General features: G+C 33.9%; 1 protein-coding gene across 7 annotated transcripts in view; it reads left to right on the top strand.

Moving 5' to 3' along the window:
* LOC115215229 (single-stranded DNA-binding protein 3) overlaps nucleotides 1–22,656 on the top strand; it is a 194,236-nt gene that overhangs the window by 164,244 nt on the left and 7,336 nt on the right. Inside the window, exons 18-19 of one of the 7 annotated variants that reach the window (XM_036505380.1) lie at nucleotides 775–890; nucleotides 15,030–15,053. In XM_036505380.1, the coding sequence (XP_036361273.1) occupies nucleotides 775–890; nucleotides 15,030–15,038 (125 nt within the window). In that variant the 3' untranslated portion in view covers nucleotides 15,039–15,053. Of the gene's footprint in view, nucleotides 1–774; nucleotides 891–1,674; nucleotides 2,119–15,029; nucleotides 15,054–22,656 lie in introns of those variants that run through there. The other 6 variants (XM_029784456.2, XM_029784454.2, XM_036505378.1 and 3 more) reach the window with 6 other exon arrangements.

Raw genomic sequence — 22,656 nt, 5'->3', positions numbered from 1 at the left:
GGCATATACATAGTTTGACTCTTGCATTTATGATAAGCTACCAATATTTTAGTTTTGCAATCTACTGTTTTTTACAAAATACTTCCTCAAATATCTCTCACATGATGCAAACAGGCCCCTGAGTCACTCTAGATACCAGTATATATATGTGTACGTGTGTATATATATATATATATATATATATATATATATATATGGCCTTAAGACTACAGGGCAACCGAAGGGAGACAACTAATTACTCCAGTTTACATTTCATTATTCATAGTATTTGAGGTTCTTACTTCCCACAATTTAAGAAACTGTCTAATTAACTACTGGGTTTTAATTAGTAGTTAATTACCATGCTACCCATTCAGTATTGGTTGAACAGTTGCTTGTCTGTTGGCCTATCATTAAATCTACTTCTGAGATTTAATCATTTTAGGGGACACCTTGCAAGATCCTAATCTCTTTCACACACACATACACATCTCCTCCCTCATTAATACATAAGTTAGATTCTTAGAAAATCTGATAAATTTTGCAATGAAAAGTTGACATATGTTGATTTATTAAGCACTTCCCCATTTTTTTGTGGGATGTAATTGTTTGTTGTTGTTCATTTGACCAACTAACAACCCAAACTATTCACCACTGCCATTATTATTATTACTACTACTACTTCTACTACAGATTTCTCTGTTAGTGTATCAACAGTTTTGAAATTTATGTGGATTTCTTTCTTTTCTTCTTTCCAAATTCCATATTTTTTTTTGCCAACTTTGCTCACTCCAGGAGAGATGGATGGTATGAAGAGTTCACCCCCCAACGGTCCAGGCACACCTCGAGAAGATTTACCCCCTGGTAGTACTGGTGAAATTGGAGGATACAGCCTTGGCTATCAGGAAAACGTAAGTCAGATCAGCTTGTGAATGCACTTTGGCCTAACTGAAAGAGAAGAATACTGCTGTAACCTAATGGTCACATCAAATGGCTATGTCACTGATCCATCCTTCTGGTAATGGTGCCGTTTGCATGAGCTGGCTGTCTGAAGCTTTACTTTCTCATTCTTCTGCTACTCTTTCTCCTTTCTTTCTGTCTGTCTTTCTTTCTTTCTTTCCTCTCTCTTTTTCTCTCCCTTCCCAACCTTCCTCAACTCTTTCTTTTACTTCACCTCATTTACTACATATAACCTGCTCCTTCTTTTAAACCCTGACTTCATTCAGAAAAAAATGTCAAGAACATGAAGAAAAAAAGAAGAAAAAAAAACAAAGAAAAACTTGAGAAAACCTGACTTCTTTGCCATTCACTAAATTCTATTAAACAATCTTGATGGTTATCAACCCCCTTCTATTTAACCTTTAACCTCTCTTGTATGACTATAATTTTTTTTTTGTTTTTTAAACAGAGAGAATCTTTGTAATTTCCCTCCTTTTTTCTGCTGTGACCTGGTTCCTTATTCCTTGCAAGCAAGTGCATGTTGGTTGCCCCACACTGCCCTATCTCTCTCCAGCTAGCAGCAAATTCAGCCGAATCCTAGATAATTTATACACGTCTAACTTAAACTCCTGCAAACGTTATCACCTCATTATTCGCCAACATCATGATGCATTCTCACCATCTCAACTGCCAAATTCACGCTCATTACGAGCAAGCGTTTCCTATCTATATTTCTATCATATTATGATTTTTCAGGATCAAAATGAATCGGCAGCTATCCTTAAGATAAAGGAATCTATGCAGGAGGAGGCAAAACGATTTGAAAAAGAGGCCGACCACCCAGAATATTTCATGCCATAACTGTTAACGGAAAGAGCAAGTAGCGTGTAAATTATTCTGCTATTTATGGTTTGTATTTATGGGAAGTGAGCGCGAAGGAAGGAAAGAAGGAAGGAAGTAAGGGCACTGCCACCCGACCATAGCGCTGAGCTGAGACCCAGGTGTTGGCGAGTGTACTGAGGGATTAGGGCCTACCTTAGCACTGTTTGTTTACTCATTGTGTTCCATGTCTTAATTTAATTATTATAACTAATTATTATTATTATTATCATCACAATTATTATATTTTTTTGTTTTTACTTTTATTTCCAAAATAAAAAGAATATATTTATATAACTGTGTGTATGTATGTGCATGTGTGTGTGTGTGTGTTTGTATATATATATATATGTATAATTGTATGTGTGTGTGTATATATGTATATTTATATATAAATAAATAATATATATATATACATATATATGTATAAAATTGTGTGCATATGTGAGTATATATACATATGTATATATGTAATATATACACACAGCACATACTTATGCAGTTACAGGCACACAGACATATATACACATATATATGTATATGCGCATGTTTGTGGTGTGTGTGTGTGTTGGTATATGTGTGTATGCATGTGTATATATGTTTGCATTTGTGTGTGTGTGTGTATAATAAATATATTTACACACGCACACACACAAATACACACATACATTATATATATATATATATATATATAATATATATATATATATATATATATATGTATGTATATATATATATATATATATATATATATATCCTATCCCTGCCCCATTCCATTGTTCTGAAACAAATCACAAAAAAATTCTTGCCTCCATTTTGCTACTACATATTTCTTCAATTTTATTTTGCTTGCTGTGACATTTTTTGAAGCAGTCACCTACCCACCTGTTACTGATATTTTCTTGTACCCTGTCTCCCATGTTTCCTATCTAAGGAGTCGGTCTGATACAGACTATAAAAACAACTTTAAATGAAATTTAAGAAAAGACCCTGCTATAAAAACAAAAACAAAAAAATGTAACAAAACTTCTGTTCTACAACAAGTTATTTCTACATCTTACTACTCCTACAATTATAAGTGTAACAACTATTATTATTAAGCTCCAGAATATTGTGTACTCCGTGAGAGAGAGCTACTGTCCCAGCTCTATTGTGATAAACTGTACTACTATTTAGACAGACCAAAATCTTCACCCACCCCCCTTTATGATCATATTGTTCTAGCTCTCTCTCTCTCTCTCTCCCCACCCAACCCCTTTAGCCCTAATCCTTTAGTCTCACATAACACCCCTGTGTTGTGGACAAATAGAGGATTGTTTGAAGACAAGGAGTAAGTCTTCAAGGCAAACATTTTAAGAACTTTTTCATTCCATTTTTGCATTATGTTTCCACCCCTACCTTATATATATATATATATACATATATATATATATATATATATATATATATATGACTTTTATTTTTCTCCCCCCCTGCCCCACCCGTCTGTATAGTGTGGGTAGTGGTTGGTTGTAAGATTTGTTTTCTTTCCCCCTCTTTCAGACCCCTACCACCACTTCCTGTATTCTTGCTGTTAGACTCTAAAATTGTTGCCTGGTTAATAATGTTTAACAAAAATACCTACCCCCCCTCCTTTTTATATATATATTTTTTTTTTTGCTTTAAGCCTTGCATGTCTGTTTATTTTTCACATCAAACAACCAACTCTATTGTTGTTTAAAACCAAAGCAACAACAACTACTGGTCAGTTCTGATCTCATGGTTAAATAGGTTCAAGAAAAAAAAAAGTGAAACAGACTCCTCCATCCTTACCCTACCCACTTGGTTTGAGGTTATTTTCTTCTGGTTGATGCATACCAATGTAAACCACTTGAAAGGGTTTTGTATTAAGCTACACATTATTATTATTATTATTATTATTATCATCATCATCATCATCGGAGTGGTAGAAACAATAGAGTGCCGGACTAAATGCTTTGAAGTATTTAGTTCAATCCTTTTGTTTTAGGTTCAAGCCCTGATGAGGTCTTTTGTCATTGCCTCCTCAGATAAAACTTGATAAAACAAATACCACTCATACACTAATTTTGATTTAATTAGTTATGACCCTTCCAACAACATTTTTGTGACCTCATACCAATATAAGAAATTATTATTATTGTTTTTATCATTATCATTATTATTATTATTATCTGAAGCATTATAACAAGTGATATGTTAAGTGAAATGAAAGAGCTCCAAGCTAAATACTTTATGATATTTAGTTACTCTCTTTCCTGTCCCTTCTCTTGTAAGTAAAAAAATCTCGCCAGGGTCAACTTTGCCTTTCTTCCCTCCAGGGTTGATAAATTCAGTACCAGTTATGTACTAAAGGGTTGAGGCACCATACTCCCCCTCCCCCACTCTCCTTCAGCAGATGGCTTTGGGCCTAATTAACAAATCATTAATTACACACACACACACAAAATGGAAAAACTTCAAGTAACATAGCCCTACCCCATTAAAAAAAAAAAAAAAAGAAAATTTCTTTTCTGTGGCAGGACAGGTGTTTGACCCCACCCCCATTTTTATTTTAAAATTTTTATTTGTTTTTATTGTTTCAATATTTTCAATCTCTCCTTTCCCCCCTTAAAATGTTGTGTGTATGTGTGTGTGTGACAACAATGTTTGTGTCCCTTGTCAGCCCCTTCTGCTCCAATGTCACACAATTCTTCTCTTCACCAATTTAAGATGATGGGTGGTAAACAATGAGCTTACTCGGGGGGTGGGGGTCCATAAATTTTTTTAGGGTGTGCAACATGACCATACACCCCCTCTCTCTTCTTTTTCACCCTTCTTCCTCCACCTTCTCTTCATCATTGTCATTCTAATGGTACTCTGAAGTACACATGTAAAACATATATACAAAAGAAATTGAGATTTTAATTCTATATATTTTGCATTTGTTTGATTATGTGGGACGGGCATCAAGAAAATGTAACTAGATACTAAATCATCACAATTACTGATTTAATCATTATATAAACAAAAAAAATTATAATAAAGAAAAAAATTTGTTTTTCACGAAAAATTATAATCTATATAATTAAACCAGCTCTGAACTATTAGATTAAGCCAGCCCTTCAAGTATAAAATAAAAAAACCATCCCCTAAACTGCAAACTGAACTCACAAACTGTTGATAATGTCTGTGTTGGAAGATGATCTTCCTCTAAAATGTTCTTCTCCAACCACTAAAGATTTATAATAATAATAATAATAAATTAATAACTATTGCTAAGTAAGCAGCCATGTTGGAGGTTGTTGTTCTGTATATTCGTTAACTTGTCTATGGCTGATCATTTTAAGCTACTTAATTCAGCTTTTGTATTTTTAAAATTAGAAGGAAAAAAACAACAAAAACATTCTTGAATATAAAATGTGTGTGTGTGTGTGTGTGTGTGTGTGTGTGTTTGCACTCATGCATCAAATGAAATATATTTCCATGCATGTGTAACATCTATGCGTATGTGTGTATGTATGCACTTATATGTGTGCGTGTGTGTTCATACTCTATAAATACATTTCAGAATGGGCAAAAGGTCAACATGTCACTATGACCTTGGTACCTAAGGGTTTTCTTAGCTTAGTGGGAACTAGTCAAATCCTGTTGCTTATTAAACAACATTAATTTCTTCCCTTTACCCCATCCCATCTCTGTCTGCCTCTCTTGCTGTGGCAGGTCATACACTCCATCTAATCATAAACCATGCTGTTTTCTTACACACTTTGCCTAACCTGTTAAATCCGCTGCTGTTATCAAGTGTGAATCTTCCACTGTCAGATCCTCCAATGGGAGTTTGATGTTTTCCGCTTGATCACTTCATCATTCATTCACTCACAGACAGCAACTTTAAAAGACTTATTTATTATTTATTTATTAAGCTTGTTATGTCTCTACCCTTCCCACCTCTTATTGGCTGCATCATTACTGGTCCTCACCATCCTGCAGCCAGCCCAGTTTAGATAAAGGGTAAAGGTAAATAAAATGCTTAAACCTGAGTAAAGATAAAATTATAACCAATCTATTTCCTACTACATGGAAAAAAACAAAAAAAACACCTTGGACCCTCTATCGTAGCTAAGAGGGGAAACAGTGGCACTTTGAAGACCTTATTGTAGATAAGAGGGAGAACATTGAACCTTGAAACTGGTACTCTTTCTGAGAGAGAAAGAAAGTTGTATCTTGAAGCCCTAATGTAGCCCTAATGGGGAAAAGTCAAACCTTCAACACCTTCTGTAGCTAAGAACCCCAATGAGATATATAAACTAATGTACAAACTTAATTATAAACTAATCTTACTAGGCACATCTCTTCTTTCTCATACATCAATTTATTCTTTTTAACCCCCTTGTCTCTCTCTTCTCCACTATTCCCCACCCCTCAATCCAGTGTAATGATTGTAGCACCATTTTTTTTAGGTGTTTGGGTTTTTCTCTTTTTTTTTTTCGTTTTCTTTAAAAATCATATTCAATGATTTTTTTTTATATATATAAACTACAAAGGAAACCAAGAAGACAGAACACTAACAACAACAACCAAAACTGTGTATTGCCCCATGCTGTCCTCTCTAATTGTACATAGCCTGACAGCCTGACCCTAAATTATACAGGGTCCACCTTTTATTGTGACAGAGGGCTATATATATATATATATATATTTTCATATTATCAATTTAATGTCATTACAATTTTTTTTAAAAATTTTAATTCCCTTCCCCTCTCCTCTATATGTAATATCTGCCACGAGGCCTAGCATAAGAAGCCACTGCTTTGAACTTCACCATCTTCCTGTTCTTTCTGGACCCTAAACTTTCTCATGATTACCACTAATTTTTTAAGCCGTATTTTCATTTCTTTCACTTAAAATGTTTCTTACAATATGTGTTGAATACATATTCAAAGTTAAAAAAAAAAAATTTTTTTTCCTGTGTGTGTGTGTGTATGCATCCATATATATATATATGTATATATATGTATATATATGTGTGTGTGTATAGTTCATACTTTGAAAATGTATCAACATCTTCTGGCTCTGTTAAAGCCATGAAAACTTGTTCATAAACTTCAAATTTTAATCCTTTAGATCTACTTACTAAAAGACCAACTCTTTCAAACCCCACACACCCCTGTTTAAATCTATGTCGTCTTAGTAAATTTTGTTATTTAATTTTTTTTCCTCCCTAAAATTGGGTCTCTTCCTCCTTCAGTTTCCTTAAACATCTGGGGAACAGTTTTTCCAAATCAAAATGATACAATTCAGTGGCTTCTGTTCTGTGTGGGAAGTGTTGGTTCTAGTTACAGCTCTTTTCACCGTTTTCTCATTTGTTGAAAGTAATTGGCACATTAGACTGGACCAAGAAGTATGTAATTCTCTAATTTTCTCAATGGAAATGTTAAAATTATTTAATAGAAAAATATCATTAAGCTTAAAATAAATCTAATGTTTTATTACATTTTAGATTTTTGGGGGGCATAGACGGTTTTCTTTATGTTTTAAGCAGTAAAACATGAATATTTTTTATTTCTGTTATTTAAAATTCTTCCTAGTCAAGTCTTCAGTGTCTTGTAATTGTGGTGTATAAGATACTATAATAGCAATAGGTATTTGATGTAAAAATAATGGTTGGCATTTGAAGTTAACTGCTCTCATTTCCTCTAAAATTATGAGTAAAGATCTATGGGAAGATCTAGGCTTGATTGTGAGTTGGATTCATTTTCCCTTACCTTCCATCCTTAATACATGTGGAAATATCATTAATATCACATATAAATCTCCTATGGCTTTCCTTTAAAATTTCAGATTTCCTCTCTTTACCAGAAACCAAATGAAACAGTTCCAGTGCCAAATGCTATATAATGCTGCTCATATCACCTCATATGGTTATTACAATTTTGGTTTCTGCTAATTCTTACATTTCTGCTCTGTTGAGATAGAAGGGGTCAAATCTGAGGCGAACAATATTAACAGCCATATAACCAACATTGAGATAGTAGTTGTGCAGGGAATTCTGTCTGAAGTAGCACACTCTTTCTTCCATATTAACTGTGTGAGTGTTCTTACACAATATTTATTCATCTTCTTTCTATATTCAACTTTAAACAGTTGAATCACTGTGTGTATGTGTGTGTGTCTGCACGTGTACCACCTGCCAGTAGCCTACTCCAGTGTCTCAATGTAAACTATGTCTCCTATCAGCATCAATAGTGATGTTTTGAATGATGAATGGTTTCTGTGTTTAGAACTCATCCATCTTTACATTACGGAAGCAATTCTCCACATCTATTTATGACTGCCAAGAGAGACTTTGGTGAAGCTAAAGATTGATCTTCTCCTGCATGTCTGAACTGAATACTCTTGGTTAGTTCCAGATTATTTTGTCCAGTGTGTGTGTGTGTGATTTTTAGAACAGGAGAGTAGTAGGTAAACTTGGTGTGTGTGGCGGGGTGGTGGGTGGAAGAATGTTTTATGGAACTTTAATTTACTTGGTACTATTACTACTACAAAACTATTACTGTTACTATACTACTTTGTTAATCCAAATTCTCTGAAATCTAATCCATTACATTTTTCTTAATCCTTGTAAATATTTACAGTAATTGTGCCAACATTAGTAGAATTAGACCCCCTTCCTAACATATATCTATATTCTTGCCTACACACAGCAGTCTTATATCTGGCATGCTAGATATAAATTAAAAACATTTTCAATACAGACTCCTCATTTCAAGTTTGTCTATTGATCATTTTAGCAGCTTCTGGTTCCAATTGTATGTGCCCATTAACTTCTGGTTCCAGTTGTGTGTGCCCAATAACATCTGGACCCAGCCCTACATGTCCAATAATTTCCGGTTCCAGTCCTATGTGCCCATTATGTTAACAAGGAGATTTTCTCAAGCTAAGAGCTCTTATATTGAATTTTTTTTTCTGTTGTTATATCATTTTTTCCCCACCCTAACTGTGGTGGACATTTTTTGCATTGTCATTTTTTCAATTTGAAAAAAAAAAAATTATTTCAAAATTATATTTTTCATTTCTTTTTTTTTTTTTTTTTCTTTTTTCTATTTATTCTTGCTGGCTTCCCCCAGAGATCATGTCTAGGCATCAGGCAGCTCCCATCAAAAGCTGTATGTACATAAACCCTCAAAAATGAGCATTCGATGCTGTTATCAGGTTAATATTTCCTTGGCACTGATCAATGTCTGTTCAATTTGAAATTACTTTTACAGTGTTTCAGCCAGTGTTATCCTCTTTCAAATTTCTGACTTTTTTTTTCTTATTTATTCGTAGATTAGCCAAGGAAAATTTAAAACTATGTATTGTGAGTTGTGATTAAAATTTAAGATTTTTTTTTTGCTCCCCCTTTGTAGATTTTCTCAATTATTTTTTCTTAAATGTTTAACCAAAGAAATTAATTCTAGGAAAATATTCCACTTATTTTAATTTGATATTTTTCCAAGTCAAAATTTCTCTTTTTACCAATTCTGTTGGGTAATTTATAGCAAAATCAATTGTAGTTGTTTAAACTTTTTATGCAATAATATCTTAGACTATAAGAGGAAGACTGACTATCTTAGTTCCTAAGGACTTGTTTGGCTTTAAGTCTCTAACATTTTGTCTTCTAAACAGTAAATATTTGGCTTGATTTAACTAATCTAGCTTGTTGTAGTGGCAGGTTATATAAAAGGTTGGACATCATACTGTAGTGGCCAGTATATGAAAAGACAGACGCAATACTGTGGTGGCCAGTATATAAAGGGACAGACACAGACGTAATAGTTATTAGGAAATGTAATATTATTGTAATAAAAACAGGGTTACTAATTCTTCAGTGCTATCCTTATAGTTGTGAGAGACTGCGGAAGTTGTGTTATTGTAGATATAGATCTGGTTCACTAACTGTGTATGTATATATATGTATATATATATGTGGTGTATATATATGTATATATATTTACAGGTCAAAACTGAAATATAAGTTACAATCTGGAGACCCCTTTAACTATTACTTACCTTTGCTGTTCAATTAGATTTGCTTCTCAAAACCATTATCTTTTTTTTTTTCCATTATTATTATCATCATTATTATTACAATTATTATTATTATTTACCTCTATATGGGTTGTGACATTCCAAAATATTTATTTTAGATAATTCCTTGCCATTCTACTACTTAAACAGCTACTATTTGCTCTATTACAGGTGTTTCTTGAAATGGTTCATCAGTAAGGATTCACAAAACATCTCAGTTTCATTAGATTTACAAATATAAATATTAAAAAAAACTTTAAAAAATAACAAAATAAAAAAAAACAGCAAATTTTTTCTACTTTTTCCAATTGTCTTACAACTGTTGGATGTAGCTAATTGAATGCAGGGGTGACTGACAGCATGTCTTTGATGAAGCAAATGATTTTCACTGAAATTTCATTATCAGTTTTGAAGAAATAGTTTCATATGACTGGTTTGGTAATTCTCATGTTTGGTAAGCACTGTCCAGCTTTGTTGTAGCGCTGAAAGCTGCAGCAATTTTATCATCTTTTCATCTGCTTCAAATTAATCTCTCAAACATCTCATTTTAATAACATATTTCCATATTTCTCTAAACTTTCTTTTGCCATTTCATAACTACAGTGACCTTTCTCAGTAGCCATTCAAAGAACATATTATTCTAGCTGTCTTTTCCATTGACTGTAACAGCTGTTGTCTTAATGTTTCAGCTTGACTCGGTTATCATTTTAGTTGCTTTAGAACTTGTTACTATTGCATGATGAAGTAGCAAAGACGATTGACTTTTGTATAAGTTTCTGTGAAATCTCTAGTGACATACATATTATTATTCTAGTTGTTGGTTATAGTTGTGTTTGATCTCTTTAGATGAATGGTAGAATGGTTTAGTTGATGGATTAATTCCCATTCATATTGAACCATTGACCATTTTCTCTCACAGGAGAAATTTATCTTGAACTACATAACTATTGGATAGTTATCACCTGAGACATTCCTCTACAAACCATCTTCTGAAGAGACATTTGTCGCTCTTTTTATACTTTTTCTTTCTGGAATGAGAATGTTTTTATCTGGACAGTCGTTATGTGTTGATTAATTTTGTCAGTTGTGGACAGTCTACATTGTTATTATTTTTTTAATTTTTTTTTTTTTAAAATCTAACTGGGACATTTTGTTTTTTGTAGCAAGTAGGTTTTATTTAGTTTTATTTTAATGTCAAAGTGTAAATTGTTTGAAGTTTTGTTAGGAAGGTTGTGGATTGAATCACATACACTGTCTACCTCTGTAGAGATGTTTCACTACTTGCTTGCTGATTGCTTTCCGTTATAGTATGGCTTATTGATTTTCTTGAATTAGCGTCCCCTGCTCCTCTCCCTGGTAATCAATATTTTTTTTCATACCCAGCAGTTAAAAAAAAAAAATTAAAAGTCAATTTTTGTCTTAAGTTCAGATTTTGCAAAATTGTAAATTCATCATATCTCCCTACTTCTCTTTACTTTCTCTATAAATACTAATATTCTAAGAATTGTTGGGAGTAGAACACTTTAGTTCTGACTCTTGTCTTTTACAGAAAGCTAAATGGAAGTTTATTTAAATCGTTACCTGGCTGGAACACTGTATATTTAACTTTCAAGCACCATACTTTGTTATAGCACTAATTCGCCCCACCACTGCTCATTTCCATGGATGTCTCCCAATAGGTAGCACTGTTTCAGCATGTCGTTAGACAGCATCACTCATTTAATTGGAAGCCAACTGATCTGTCAGACCGACTCCACTTTGTATTTTTGTGCCCTTCACTCCCTGCCCTCACCCTTAAAATGACCTGTTGCTAAAACAAGCTTTGTACATCGCAAATCTCCTATTTCTCTAACTTCAATGACAAACTATATATTGAGGGTCTCAACAGTGTTTTCAGAGAAAAAGAAACTTATTAATAATGAAAGTGAGAGAGAATGCATCTTTTGTGTGGGTCCCTTGAATGTGTGGGTCCCTGAATCCTGAGAACAATCGAAACATTCAAGGCAATATTGTATCATATGATCTGTAGTCATTTTGTATCCATCTTCACATGTTGGAGCGGTCTCATCAAATAACTTATTGTCCACATTGTGTAGAGATGATGCCGTCAGTTTTTAGTTTCCAATTTGAAATGTATGTTCTATATTGTATAAGACTCATGTAGACATATGAAGGGTAATAAAGCGGCAGTGAGACCTTTGGAATTCAAAATTGTTCATGCATTCTGTTTTTATTTTAAGGGGGATCATTTGAAATCTATCTCGATTTCTAGTCAATGCTGTGCTGATGACGTACTCTGCATTCATTATACCTATTTGAAATCCTATTTAGATGTTCATTGTTAACAGTTTTTAACAGCATCAAATGATTAAATTGTAATAATTAGTGCCGTTTTCTTACCAAAATTTCTTACCATCAGTATATGGTCTTTTGAAACTGAGATAGATTTTTAAAATTAGATCACCCATTCATTGGGGTACACTACATTGGATCAGTTTTGGATAGTTTCCTAGTGTAAACAACTAAACTTAATCATTTTTACCACTAACAAATTGGTAATATTTCGTCAGCAACGCTGTGCATATGTGTATGTATATACACACATATGTACAATCTCTGTTGATATGTCAACTTTAGAACTCCATTAAATTATATTTATTACACTCTATGGTTAACAATTTTCCTCATTAAGATATTAATATTTTTTATCATTTAATTATTGATTCTTAAATAATCTGCTTGTTGTTTCATAGAAATAATCTGTCCCAGTTTTTGGTAGTAAATATAACAAAACTGAGCCATTGTGGTGATTAATCCCCACCTTTTGTGAATACCATTGATTTCTGTTGGGCTATGGTGAGATAATGCATTTCATTGGCAGTGTGTGTATGTGTGTGTGCGTGTGTGTGTGTATATATATATATATATATTATACACATACATCCACACATAACATATATGTATATACTAAGAATATATATGTATATGTATGTATATATACATATGCATGTGTACATATGTATGTATATATGTGTGTGTGTATACATATGCATATATAGATATATATATATTAAAAGCTGAAATTTGCTGTTTAAGGCTGCGTTATTCCACATACATTGTAAGTGAAAAAAGTTTAATATATTTTACTTCCGTTTTCATGAATTCTTCAAAGGTGACACTTTTCAAACAGGTAGCATGTTTGGACAGCAACTGGACTTGTACTCATGGTAAATGTCTCAATGTGAGTGTATAGCACACAACTTTTGCTACAAGCTACTTAATCACTACAACCATCTTCCTATTACTTAGGTTAGTAGGATACTTTGGTAAACTTCAATCCTGAACATAACAATAACTTGATATGCTGTACACTACTACACCACTATATTGCTTTTATTTGGCCATCTATCTTCATCAGATTAAACACTTTTCACAATTGGTGTACATGATGCCATGATATGGAAGACAGTTCATTTCCTATATGAGTTAATTACATTAATAATGATAATAATAATAATAATAATGATTTTTAATTACATAATAATAACAGCAGTAGTATAGAATTTTGCATCATTTGTATGTAGATTAAATGATTGAATTTAGATCATAAAACATGTGTTCTATAAAGGAAATTGACATCAAGGTTGTTCCGTGCATATTGAAAGGACTAGATTTTGTAGATCCATTTCTATTAGCAATATATAATATTGAAGAGGCCCATTGTTGGCAGGGTACAATTTTCAGGAGTTTATTAAGTTAATATAGATTTTAAACCTTTCACTATTTAAAAGAGCCAACCAGGTGAGTATACTAAGTTTTCTACACTGGGATAGGTACAGTTAATATCTTGTGAATTTACACTGTACAAATTTCTACCAATTTAAAAAAATTTAAAAACAAAAAATAATTATTTTCGTAATTTAGACAGAAATTGAAATAAAAAAAAATTATTAAAATTATTTTTTTTTTTAGTCATTTCTTTCTAAAATTTGAGCAGCAGCAAAATACTCTCGTTTCTATTTTGGATTTCGTATTTGCCTCCAGTTTCTCTTCTACACACATACACCTATCATCCATGTGATTGAATTGTAATTTTAAAAACAAAGGGGAATAAATCAAGTTGGTTGTTATGGTTAGTAAATCTGTTAGTTGCTAAAGTAGACTGATGTCCACTTAATAGAACAATAGCATTAGATGTCAGGCATGGCTTTATGAACAAGAGAAACAAGTCCAATTGCTAGCTTTTGATTGCAGTTGTTAGGAGATAGAATATTTTTATGTCTGTTATGATCTATTGAATAATTCTTGACATCAACAATAACAACAGTAATAATAAATAATTTGTCTTGAATGCTACACTGCTTATTGCTGATAGTGACGCATTAATGAAATTGATGAAAAAAGTTTATGAATTCATCCAAGCCAATGCTGTTGATCAAACACATTACTAGACGATACTTTTTGCTTTACAAACGAAAGGCACTTAGGGCTTCAAAGTTTAATTAAAAATTATTAATTTAAAGCAAATAAAGTGTCATGCCTATGAATTGGAAACTATTTCTTCCTGTGTTATTATTTATATTTCTAAAAATCTATTTTACAGAAAACAGTTTAGCTAACACACATATATATATATTGACTCATAAAAGTTCAATTTTTGCAAAAGCAGCTAACACATTTTCACAGACAAAGCATCCCAAATATTTTACTTTTGCCAAATTCTTAAACTTCATTTTGTATTCTTTGCTTTTATAATGTTTTTTACATTTCTTAGGAAAACATCCCCTTAAAAAAAAAAAATTGGAAACCTAACTTAAGGTATTGTCAATCAAAGCTCAGTGAACCAGTTAGATTATCTATATCACAGTGTTTAAAACTTTGTGTAAATTATGTCTCTCCTCCTTTTCTATTATTATTATAATCATCATCACAGTCTTCCTGTTAACTTATTTCTTATCTTTATCATTAAGTCAGTTAAAATAGTTATTAACCCTTACATTTAGATAATTTAAGTGTATATATATATATATATATATATATACATATTTCCAAATTATGTTACAATTGAATCAGCATTGAATCTTTCACTAATCCTATGAAAGACTTTTTATTTTTCTATCTTGCCTTTTTTCATTTTTTTTACCTGACTCTTCTATTTCAAGCTAATATAGTCATGCAATATTCAGGTAAGTACTTTTTTTTACTCTCCCCTCAAAAATTTGATCACACTCACAACCTTTTGAAAAGTTTTTCCTCATTGTTACAAAATCTATCTTCAATTCAGTGAATAAATATGCCAGTGTTAATATTGGCGAATTTCTTCCAGTTTGTTAGCCAATTTGAACATATGTATGTATATATATATATATATATATATATATATATATATATATATATATATATATATATATATGGAAATTTGTTATATTTTCCTAGAATAACAGTTTGATCAGTGCCAATAATTATTGAACATTTTAAAAGAAATTTTACATTTATATTATGAATATGATTTCATTTTTTGCAAAATTTCTTTTGTCATAAGAATTTTTTTTTTTCATCTCCTTAAGCATTCTCTTCCAGATTTTCGCTAATTCTCATTAGTTTAGTAATAATCTGCCTGTGGGTTGGTCATTAGTTGTATTTTTTTACTTTCTCAATTCCATTTCTTTATTATAGAGGTGGAGTTATATTGTTCAAAGGCTGTCCATCTCCCACTCTTCATAGTACTATGGTTTTGTATTGAATCCTGTCTATATACGAAACTTATTTAATGTAAATTTAACAATAAATAGTTTTCTGTTTATATGTATATGTATCACATGGGTTTGATTATTTAGACTTATATATTTTTCTTGTTAAGTTATTGTAATTTGAAAGCAAGGTGTTAAAACTAAGAGATAGGAAATGTCATGATGTTTACAACCTGTGTGAAGATCGAATAGCCAGCTCTCCCAACAAACTGCTCAGGTAACTTCACACCACATTTAAAAGACACTATATAGCTATTGTTGCAAGTAGCCATTTTAGCCATTTTGAAATAAGGCGCCAATTTGTGGTAGCTGGCAATATGACGTAATGTCGTATTGCCGAAGAATTATTATTGTCATTTTTTCCTTCGGTTAATATAACTGATCAACTTGACTTAAAAAGAATCGAAATCCATTACAAATATTCTTTAAGTAACTTTTTAGAATCCTTATGTGAGCACTTATATTAGCCAATGGAAAAAATGACAATAATAATTCTTCAGCAATACGCCATTACGTCATATTGCCAGCTACCACCAATTGGCTCCTTATTTCAAAATGGCTAAAATGGCTACTTGCAACACTATATATTCCTTTAATATATTTATTAAGCAGCAAGCTGGCGGAATTATTAGCACACCAGACAAAATGTTCAGTGGCATTTCTTCTGGTTTTAGGTTCTAAGTTCAAATACCACCAGAGATAACGTTGCTTCTCATCCAAAAATGCACCGATTAAGCACTAGAGTCGATGTAATCAACTAGTGCCCTCTCACCCATTTTCAGACTTTGTGCCTATAGCAGAAAGGATATATTTATCATGTTGGTTCAAGTCAAATAATAGGTGGATTTTTTTTACATTTCATCAAGACTCTCTGACAATCCTAGCAATTTCCTATTTGATGAGCCATTAAACTCACTGTTTTGGTGTATCTTAGTATTTCTCATCACCTGACTTTTTCTGTCATATCCTTGCCTCTTTGCTGTGATGTTGCCCCAGACACAGAATCTTCTTATATATTACTGCTGTGTCAGGTCACATGTTCACCTAGCTAGGTTTAATGTTATATGTACTGAACCAGATGTATTTAACTCTTTAGCATTCAGATGGCTCTGTCAAATGTAATGCTTCATCATCAGCATCGTTTAACGTCCATTTTTCCATGCTAGCATGGGTTGGGCGGTTCAACTGGGGTCTGGGAAGCCAGAAGGCTGCGCCAGGCCCAGTCTGATCTGGCAATGTTTCTACAGCTGGATGCCCTTCCTAACGCCAACCACTCCATGAGAGTGTAGTGGGTGCTTTTTACATGCCAGACGAGGCTGGCAACGGCCATGATCGGATGGTGCTTTTTACGTGCCACCGGCACAGGTGCCAGACGAGGCTGGCAACGGCCACGATCAGATGGTTCTCTTATGTGCCGCTGGCACTGGTATCACATCAATAATTTCCATTGATGTTGATCGATTTCGATTTTCTCTTGCCGCAACAGGTCTTCACAAGTAGAGTTTTATGTCCCAAGAAGGAAAGGTATGCATAAGTGGACTGGCTACATCCCAGGTAGAGGCCATGGGTTATGGTCTCACTTGTCCAGCTGGGTCTCCTCACTCACAGCATACTTCCAAAGGTCTCAGTCACTAGTCATTACCTCGGTGAGACCTAATGTTCGAAGGTCGTGCTGCACCACCTTGTCCCAGGTTTTCCTGGGTCTACCTCTTCCACAGGTTCCCTCAACCGCTAGGGTGTGACACTTTTTCACACAACTATCTTCGTATTATTTTGAATTAGTCAAGTATGTCCTCATAGCTTTGAGATTTTGATAATGTTATTATCATGAAACAAGTAGAATATTTAGGTTGGGATATGGCTGGTTTAAATGCTAAAATGTTAAAGGTATTGGTTAAATTACTACTTGCTGTTTCTACACTTCACTTTAGTTGACTATTAATGAAATGCTATTCTTTATTAAATAACAAACCCTGAGTTAGTACCCTACCATTATCACTGTCAAAAGTGTTACATTTATTCCATACATGAAAACGGCTTTACAGAAATTTCTAGTAGATTTATTTCAATTCTAACAGACAATTCTCTTCAAAACTGTCAGTATGTGGGGTGTCTTGATGCTGACAGCCAGGCAGTATTACAGCTTCACTCATCTCTCATCTTTGTGTCTGTCTTTACTTGATATACACAACATTCCATGCAGCTGGTTTATAGACACTTGGTCATTTTAACACTCCTTCTCTACATCTGGCTAAACCTGAACTATTATGAGTCTGTGGATGACCACATATAAAGATAGGTCAGTGTTCTTGTTTATTAACTTGTGCCCTGCTGTTGTTCACTTCATTAGGCTTCTCTTTCATTATATCATTTCAGTGTTAGGGTATTTAATTGTCTCTGCTATCTTGTATATAGCCAACACTCTATACAAGGTGTGTAAATGACATGAAAGTTTTCATGTATGTCTCATAGTGACATTAATGATGTGTAGGGGTATGAAGTGGCTGCAGTGCAGGGGTGGGATTACATGTTGTCTAGCTGTAGTTAGTGTAACTACCGAATTGAGTGTATGCGCTGTTTGATAATGAACAAAGTGTGAGTGCAGTGGTTTCAACATGGAGAGCCATACGGATATCATATAAAGCAATTCAGAAGTATCTTTTGGATCAATAGGAGGAAACCTTGTAGGACAAGATTCAAAATGCCATAAATTAGGTTATTTGCGAAACAAGATGCGCACACAGGCACATTACACACATACATTTACGAGGTGGGTCAGATGTCTCTTCAGCATTTAAATGATAAAGAAAACTTTTATTTAATATTTTGCTTTTTAATTTTTAATATTATCTTTATATTGTTATATATTGTTTAGAAAATGTCAGTATGGAAAGATAACCGTTCTGCATTGCCTAAAAATGGTATAGTATAACGGTACTTCTGTTCAGTTGTTTGGGGCATATCCAGTTTAGCTGCCTATGGGTTGCTTGGGTGGTTGATAGCTATCCTGGAATTTCTGAGCCATGGCAGTTAGAGGGAGTGAGAATAGAATTAAGGCAGTTTAATTAATGACGAAGGAAGGTTACGATTAAGAAGAGGGAGAGACAGAGAGAGGGATGCACAAGAGGTTCTTCAAGAAACTCATCTGATCTCATTTGTTAGCTGGGTTATGTTACTGTTTGGGGAACTTTTATTCTGCATAATGTGTTTAATTACATAAGCAAAAAAAAATTGTATTCAATGCATATATTACAGAAAAATATAAATCAGTCTGTTACAAAACATATATTCTCACTCTTCTAAGTTCCATATTTTACCGTCCAACCCATGCTAGCATGGAAAACGGACGCTAAATGATGATGATGATGATGATGAATAAGCAAGCTGATACTGACAATTTAGAATTTTGAATATCGCAAGTTGTCAGTCAAATAATAGTGCTTAATTATTTATTTCTATTTGGCATGAAACTGAGAGTTGCAACATACTTTTTATAAAGAGGAGTTCTACTTTACACACAAGTGTGTGTGTGTGTGTGTGTTCTTGCACACATACACACACGTGTAGACCTGTTGAGATGCTGTGCTGGAGGAAATCATCTAGTCTATGCAAAACATTAAAAATAGAAAACAAAGAAAAAAAATGATACTGTTGATGTAGGAAATTGTTTCTGTTTGTTAGGTGCAGGAGTGGCTGTGTGGTAAGTAGCTTGCTTACCACCCACATGGTTTGGGGTTCAATCCCACTGCATGGCAAGTGTCTTCTACTATAGCCTTGGGGCGACCAAAGCCTTGTGAGTGGATTTGGTAGACAGAAACTGAAAGAAGCCCGTCGTATATATGTATATATATATATATATGTAAATATGTATGTGTGTGTGTCTGTGTTTGCCCCCTCCCCCCAACATCACTTGACAACCGATGCTGGTGTGTTTACGTCCCCGTAACTTAGCGGTTTGTCAAATAGACTGATAGAATAAGTACTAGGCTTCCAAAGAATAAGTTCTGGGGTCAATTTGCTCGACTAAAGGCGGTGCTCCAGCATGGCCGCAGTCAAATGACCGGAAAAAGTAAAAGAGTAAAGAGTATATCTTCTTCCACAGCCTTAATTTGATTGAGATTGAGCCTTGTGAGTATAAATGGAAACTGCTCAGTGCTAATATTTACTTGGCCATTGAACCATAGGAAAAAAATGAGTATTATATATGTGCACACACACACATTTTATGTTTACTTTTCCATTCTTATCTGGGGTTGTTCAAAAGAATTTTGAGGCAGTGTTTTATGAGCTAATGCTCTTTCTGTCACCAACACTTGCCTGTCATTCAAGTAAAGCAGTCCCCTCCCCAACTAGTTATCACAAGACATGTAGTTTGTAAGGGAAGTAAACATGAAACCACCATTTTAGCCAAAGAAAGTCATACAGGTTAGATTCTTCGTTTCCAATCTTCTGTAGAAAATATGTCTGGATGTAGAAAATCTTCTCAACAAATCCCATCTTAAGTGGATATTAACCCTTTAGTGTTCAGATTATTCTATCAAACATAATGCTTATTGATTCACATTGATTTGAATTAATCATGCCTTATCTCATATCTTCAAGATGTTGATGGTGTAATTACTTAATGTAGAATAACATTGTAGGGTAGGTGTGAGGGCCTGGATCTGGTCAGTTTGGATAAAACAGATTAACTATTTTGGCCAGATATGGCCGGTTTAAATACTAAAGGGTTAAACAATGATCTTGATATATAGACATACATCATTTTCATTTTTACATGTCTTTCCTTGTTAACATAAGTTGGTTGGGACTTTTTAAGGCAGTGTTTTATAACTAGATGCCCTCTTGGTAGCAGCACACTGAAGTGATTGGCATTAGGAAGGGCATGCAGCCATAGAAAACATTCCACAACATACAATTGGAGTCTGAACAGCTCCATGTCAAACTGTCCAACCCATCCCCGTATGGAAAGTGAGTGTTCAATGATGATGGAGACACGCAGTAATGACTTTATCTTTTGCCCTCTATTTGTTTCAGTCATTAGACTGCAGCCATGCTGGGGTAACAGCCATGCTGGGGCAACACCTTAAAGAATTTTTGTGAAACAAATCAACCCCAGTATTTATTTCTTTTTTAAGCCTAGTACTTATTCTATAGGTCTCTTTTTGCCTAACCGCTAGATAACAGGGATGTAAACACATCAGCACTGGTTTTCAGATGTAGGTAAGGGACAGACACACACAAACACATATGCGATAGGCTTCTTGCAGTTTCCATCTACCATATCGACTCAAAAGGCTTGCTATCCGGAAAGTGGTTGCTGACTTGTTATTGAGTGACTAGCTTTTGCACTAAAATTACCTTCCGCTTATGGGTCTCCACGATGAGGAAGACTCAAAAGAATAAAACTTCTAGGTTTCAACATCTCTTCAATGAAGAATACAACCACAATGAGTGACTGGTGAATCACAAATTGCAACTTCTGCTGCTTATCTAAGCCCTTCCGTCTCCATACAAGGGAAGAAATTATAGTATTTCATTGCCACTGATGCATGTGACACCCCCAAGCACTGCAACCAAAACGATCTTTTGTCATGTTTTGCTTTGAAGAACCCTTGTCTTGCCATTCATTTGCAGAGCAGAAAACGATAAGACAAGATGTGCTTGTACACAGGATTTTATAGTGACAAATACTTGTGCAACATGGGTGCCACTCTCTCAGTAATTGCAACTAGCAACAGGTTATAAAAAGCATAATGAACAGCCATAAACAGTAGTTTTCAAGTGAGCCTGTTCTCCTAGGTGGATTTACTTGTACATGTAAATGTACATGCACACAAAGATAGCTTTGCATCCAGTATTGGATGGCCACTGACTTTCTTGAGTACATTCACCTTTTGAGGTTGCCAGCGTGGCTTCAGATACAGCGTGGCCTGTACTAGCTTATTACTAGCAGTAGGTCCCTGGTCAGCAGTGATCTGACCTCTCTCACACACACGTTATGTTTATAAAGCGAGAGAGAGCGGGGACCCCCTTGTGTTATGATAAGAGTGGAATCGGGATAATTTCACAAGTGTAGTTGGGAGAGAGATGAAATTTATTCTGTAATAGTCTCTAAGTTTGCATATCAAAGCAATTTTCCATGTTGAAAGAATCTGCTAATTGAATATAGCCTTATAGTTGAAAGAGTTCTGCGATGGAAGCCGAGTTTGTTAAATAAATGTTTTGTTGAGTGTTTTGTCACAAAGACAAATTCTTCTTTTAGTGATACTTTTGTTTCCTTTCAATATTGATATGATCTTATCTAGAACTGTACCAGACTTGTTGATGTTCACAATGTTGGTATATGTATATATATATATATTTATATAGTTGATTGTATTATTGGTTAGTATAGTCGTTGTTTGGAGCCATATTTGTTGTATGATGTGTGTGTGTGTGTGTCTGTGTTTGTGTATTATATTATCAGAACATTTTAGGTTAATCAGGAAGGGGTGGGGGTCGGATATATTACTTTGTCTGGTTTCTGGTGCATGATCTGTCTGTATCATATTTATTGATGTCTAACAACTGTAGCACCTACACATGTCGTTACACTGTTTACAGTGCTTTATGTTAGGCTGTGTGGTGTGATGTGGGGAAGTTTGCTAAGTTCTATGGTGTAGAATAGGAAGGAATATTAGGTTCCGTGATATTGTGTGTGTGTGTGTATGCACACAAAAGACTGTTAGATCCTATGATGTTGTGAGTAGGAAGAAATACCATTTTTGTGCATTTTGTTTCTCTGGTAAATATGGTAACGCTCTTGTTTCCATATTTCTTTTGGGACACACTGTCTTTCTTTTGATTAATTTAGTAAATAACAAAGAATTTATTAAAATAACTTTATGCAGGTGTTTGGAGTGCAATTTAACATAAAACTTCATTGGAGGATTTTAATTTAGATTACTTTGAAACAGTTAGTTTAAATCCTAAAAATAGGTAGAGTCCCCAGCAGGTTGATATCAAAAGAGTGAAGTATTTTGTCTCTTGAGATCAT

Source organism: Octopus sinensis, linkage group LG8 (genome assembly GCF_006345805.1).
Source record: "Octopus sinensis linkage group LG8, ASM634580v1, whole genome shotgun sequence".
Taxonomy (NCBI): domain Eukaryota; kingdom Metazoa; phylum Mollusca; class Cephalopoda; order Octopoda; family Octopodidae; genus Octopus; species Octopus sinensis.
Note: the sequence above shows the minus strand (reverse complement) of the source record. Positions and strands in the feature narration are given on the sequence as shown.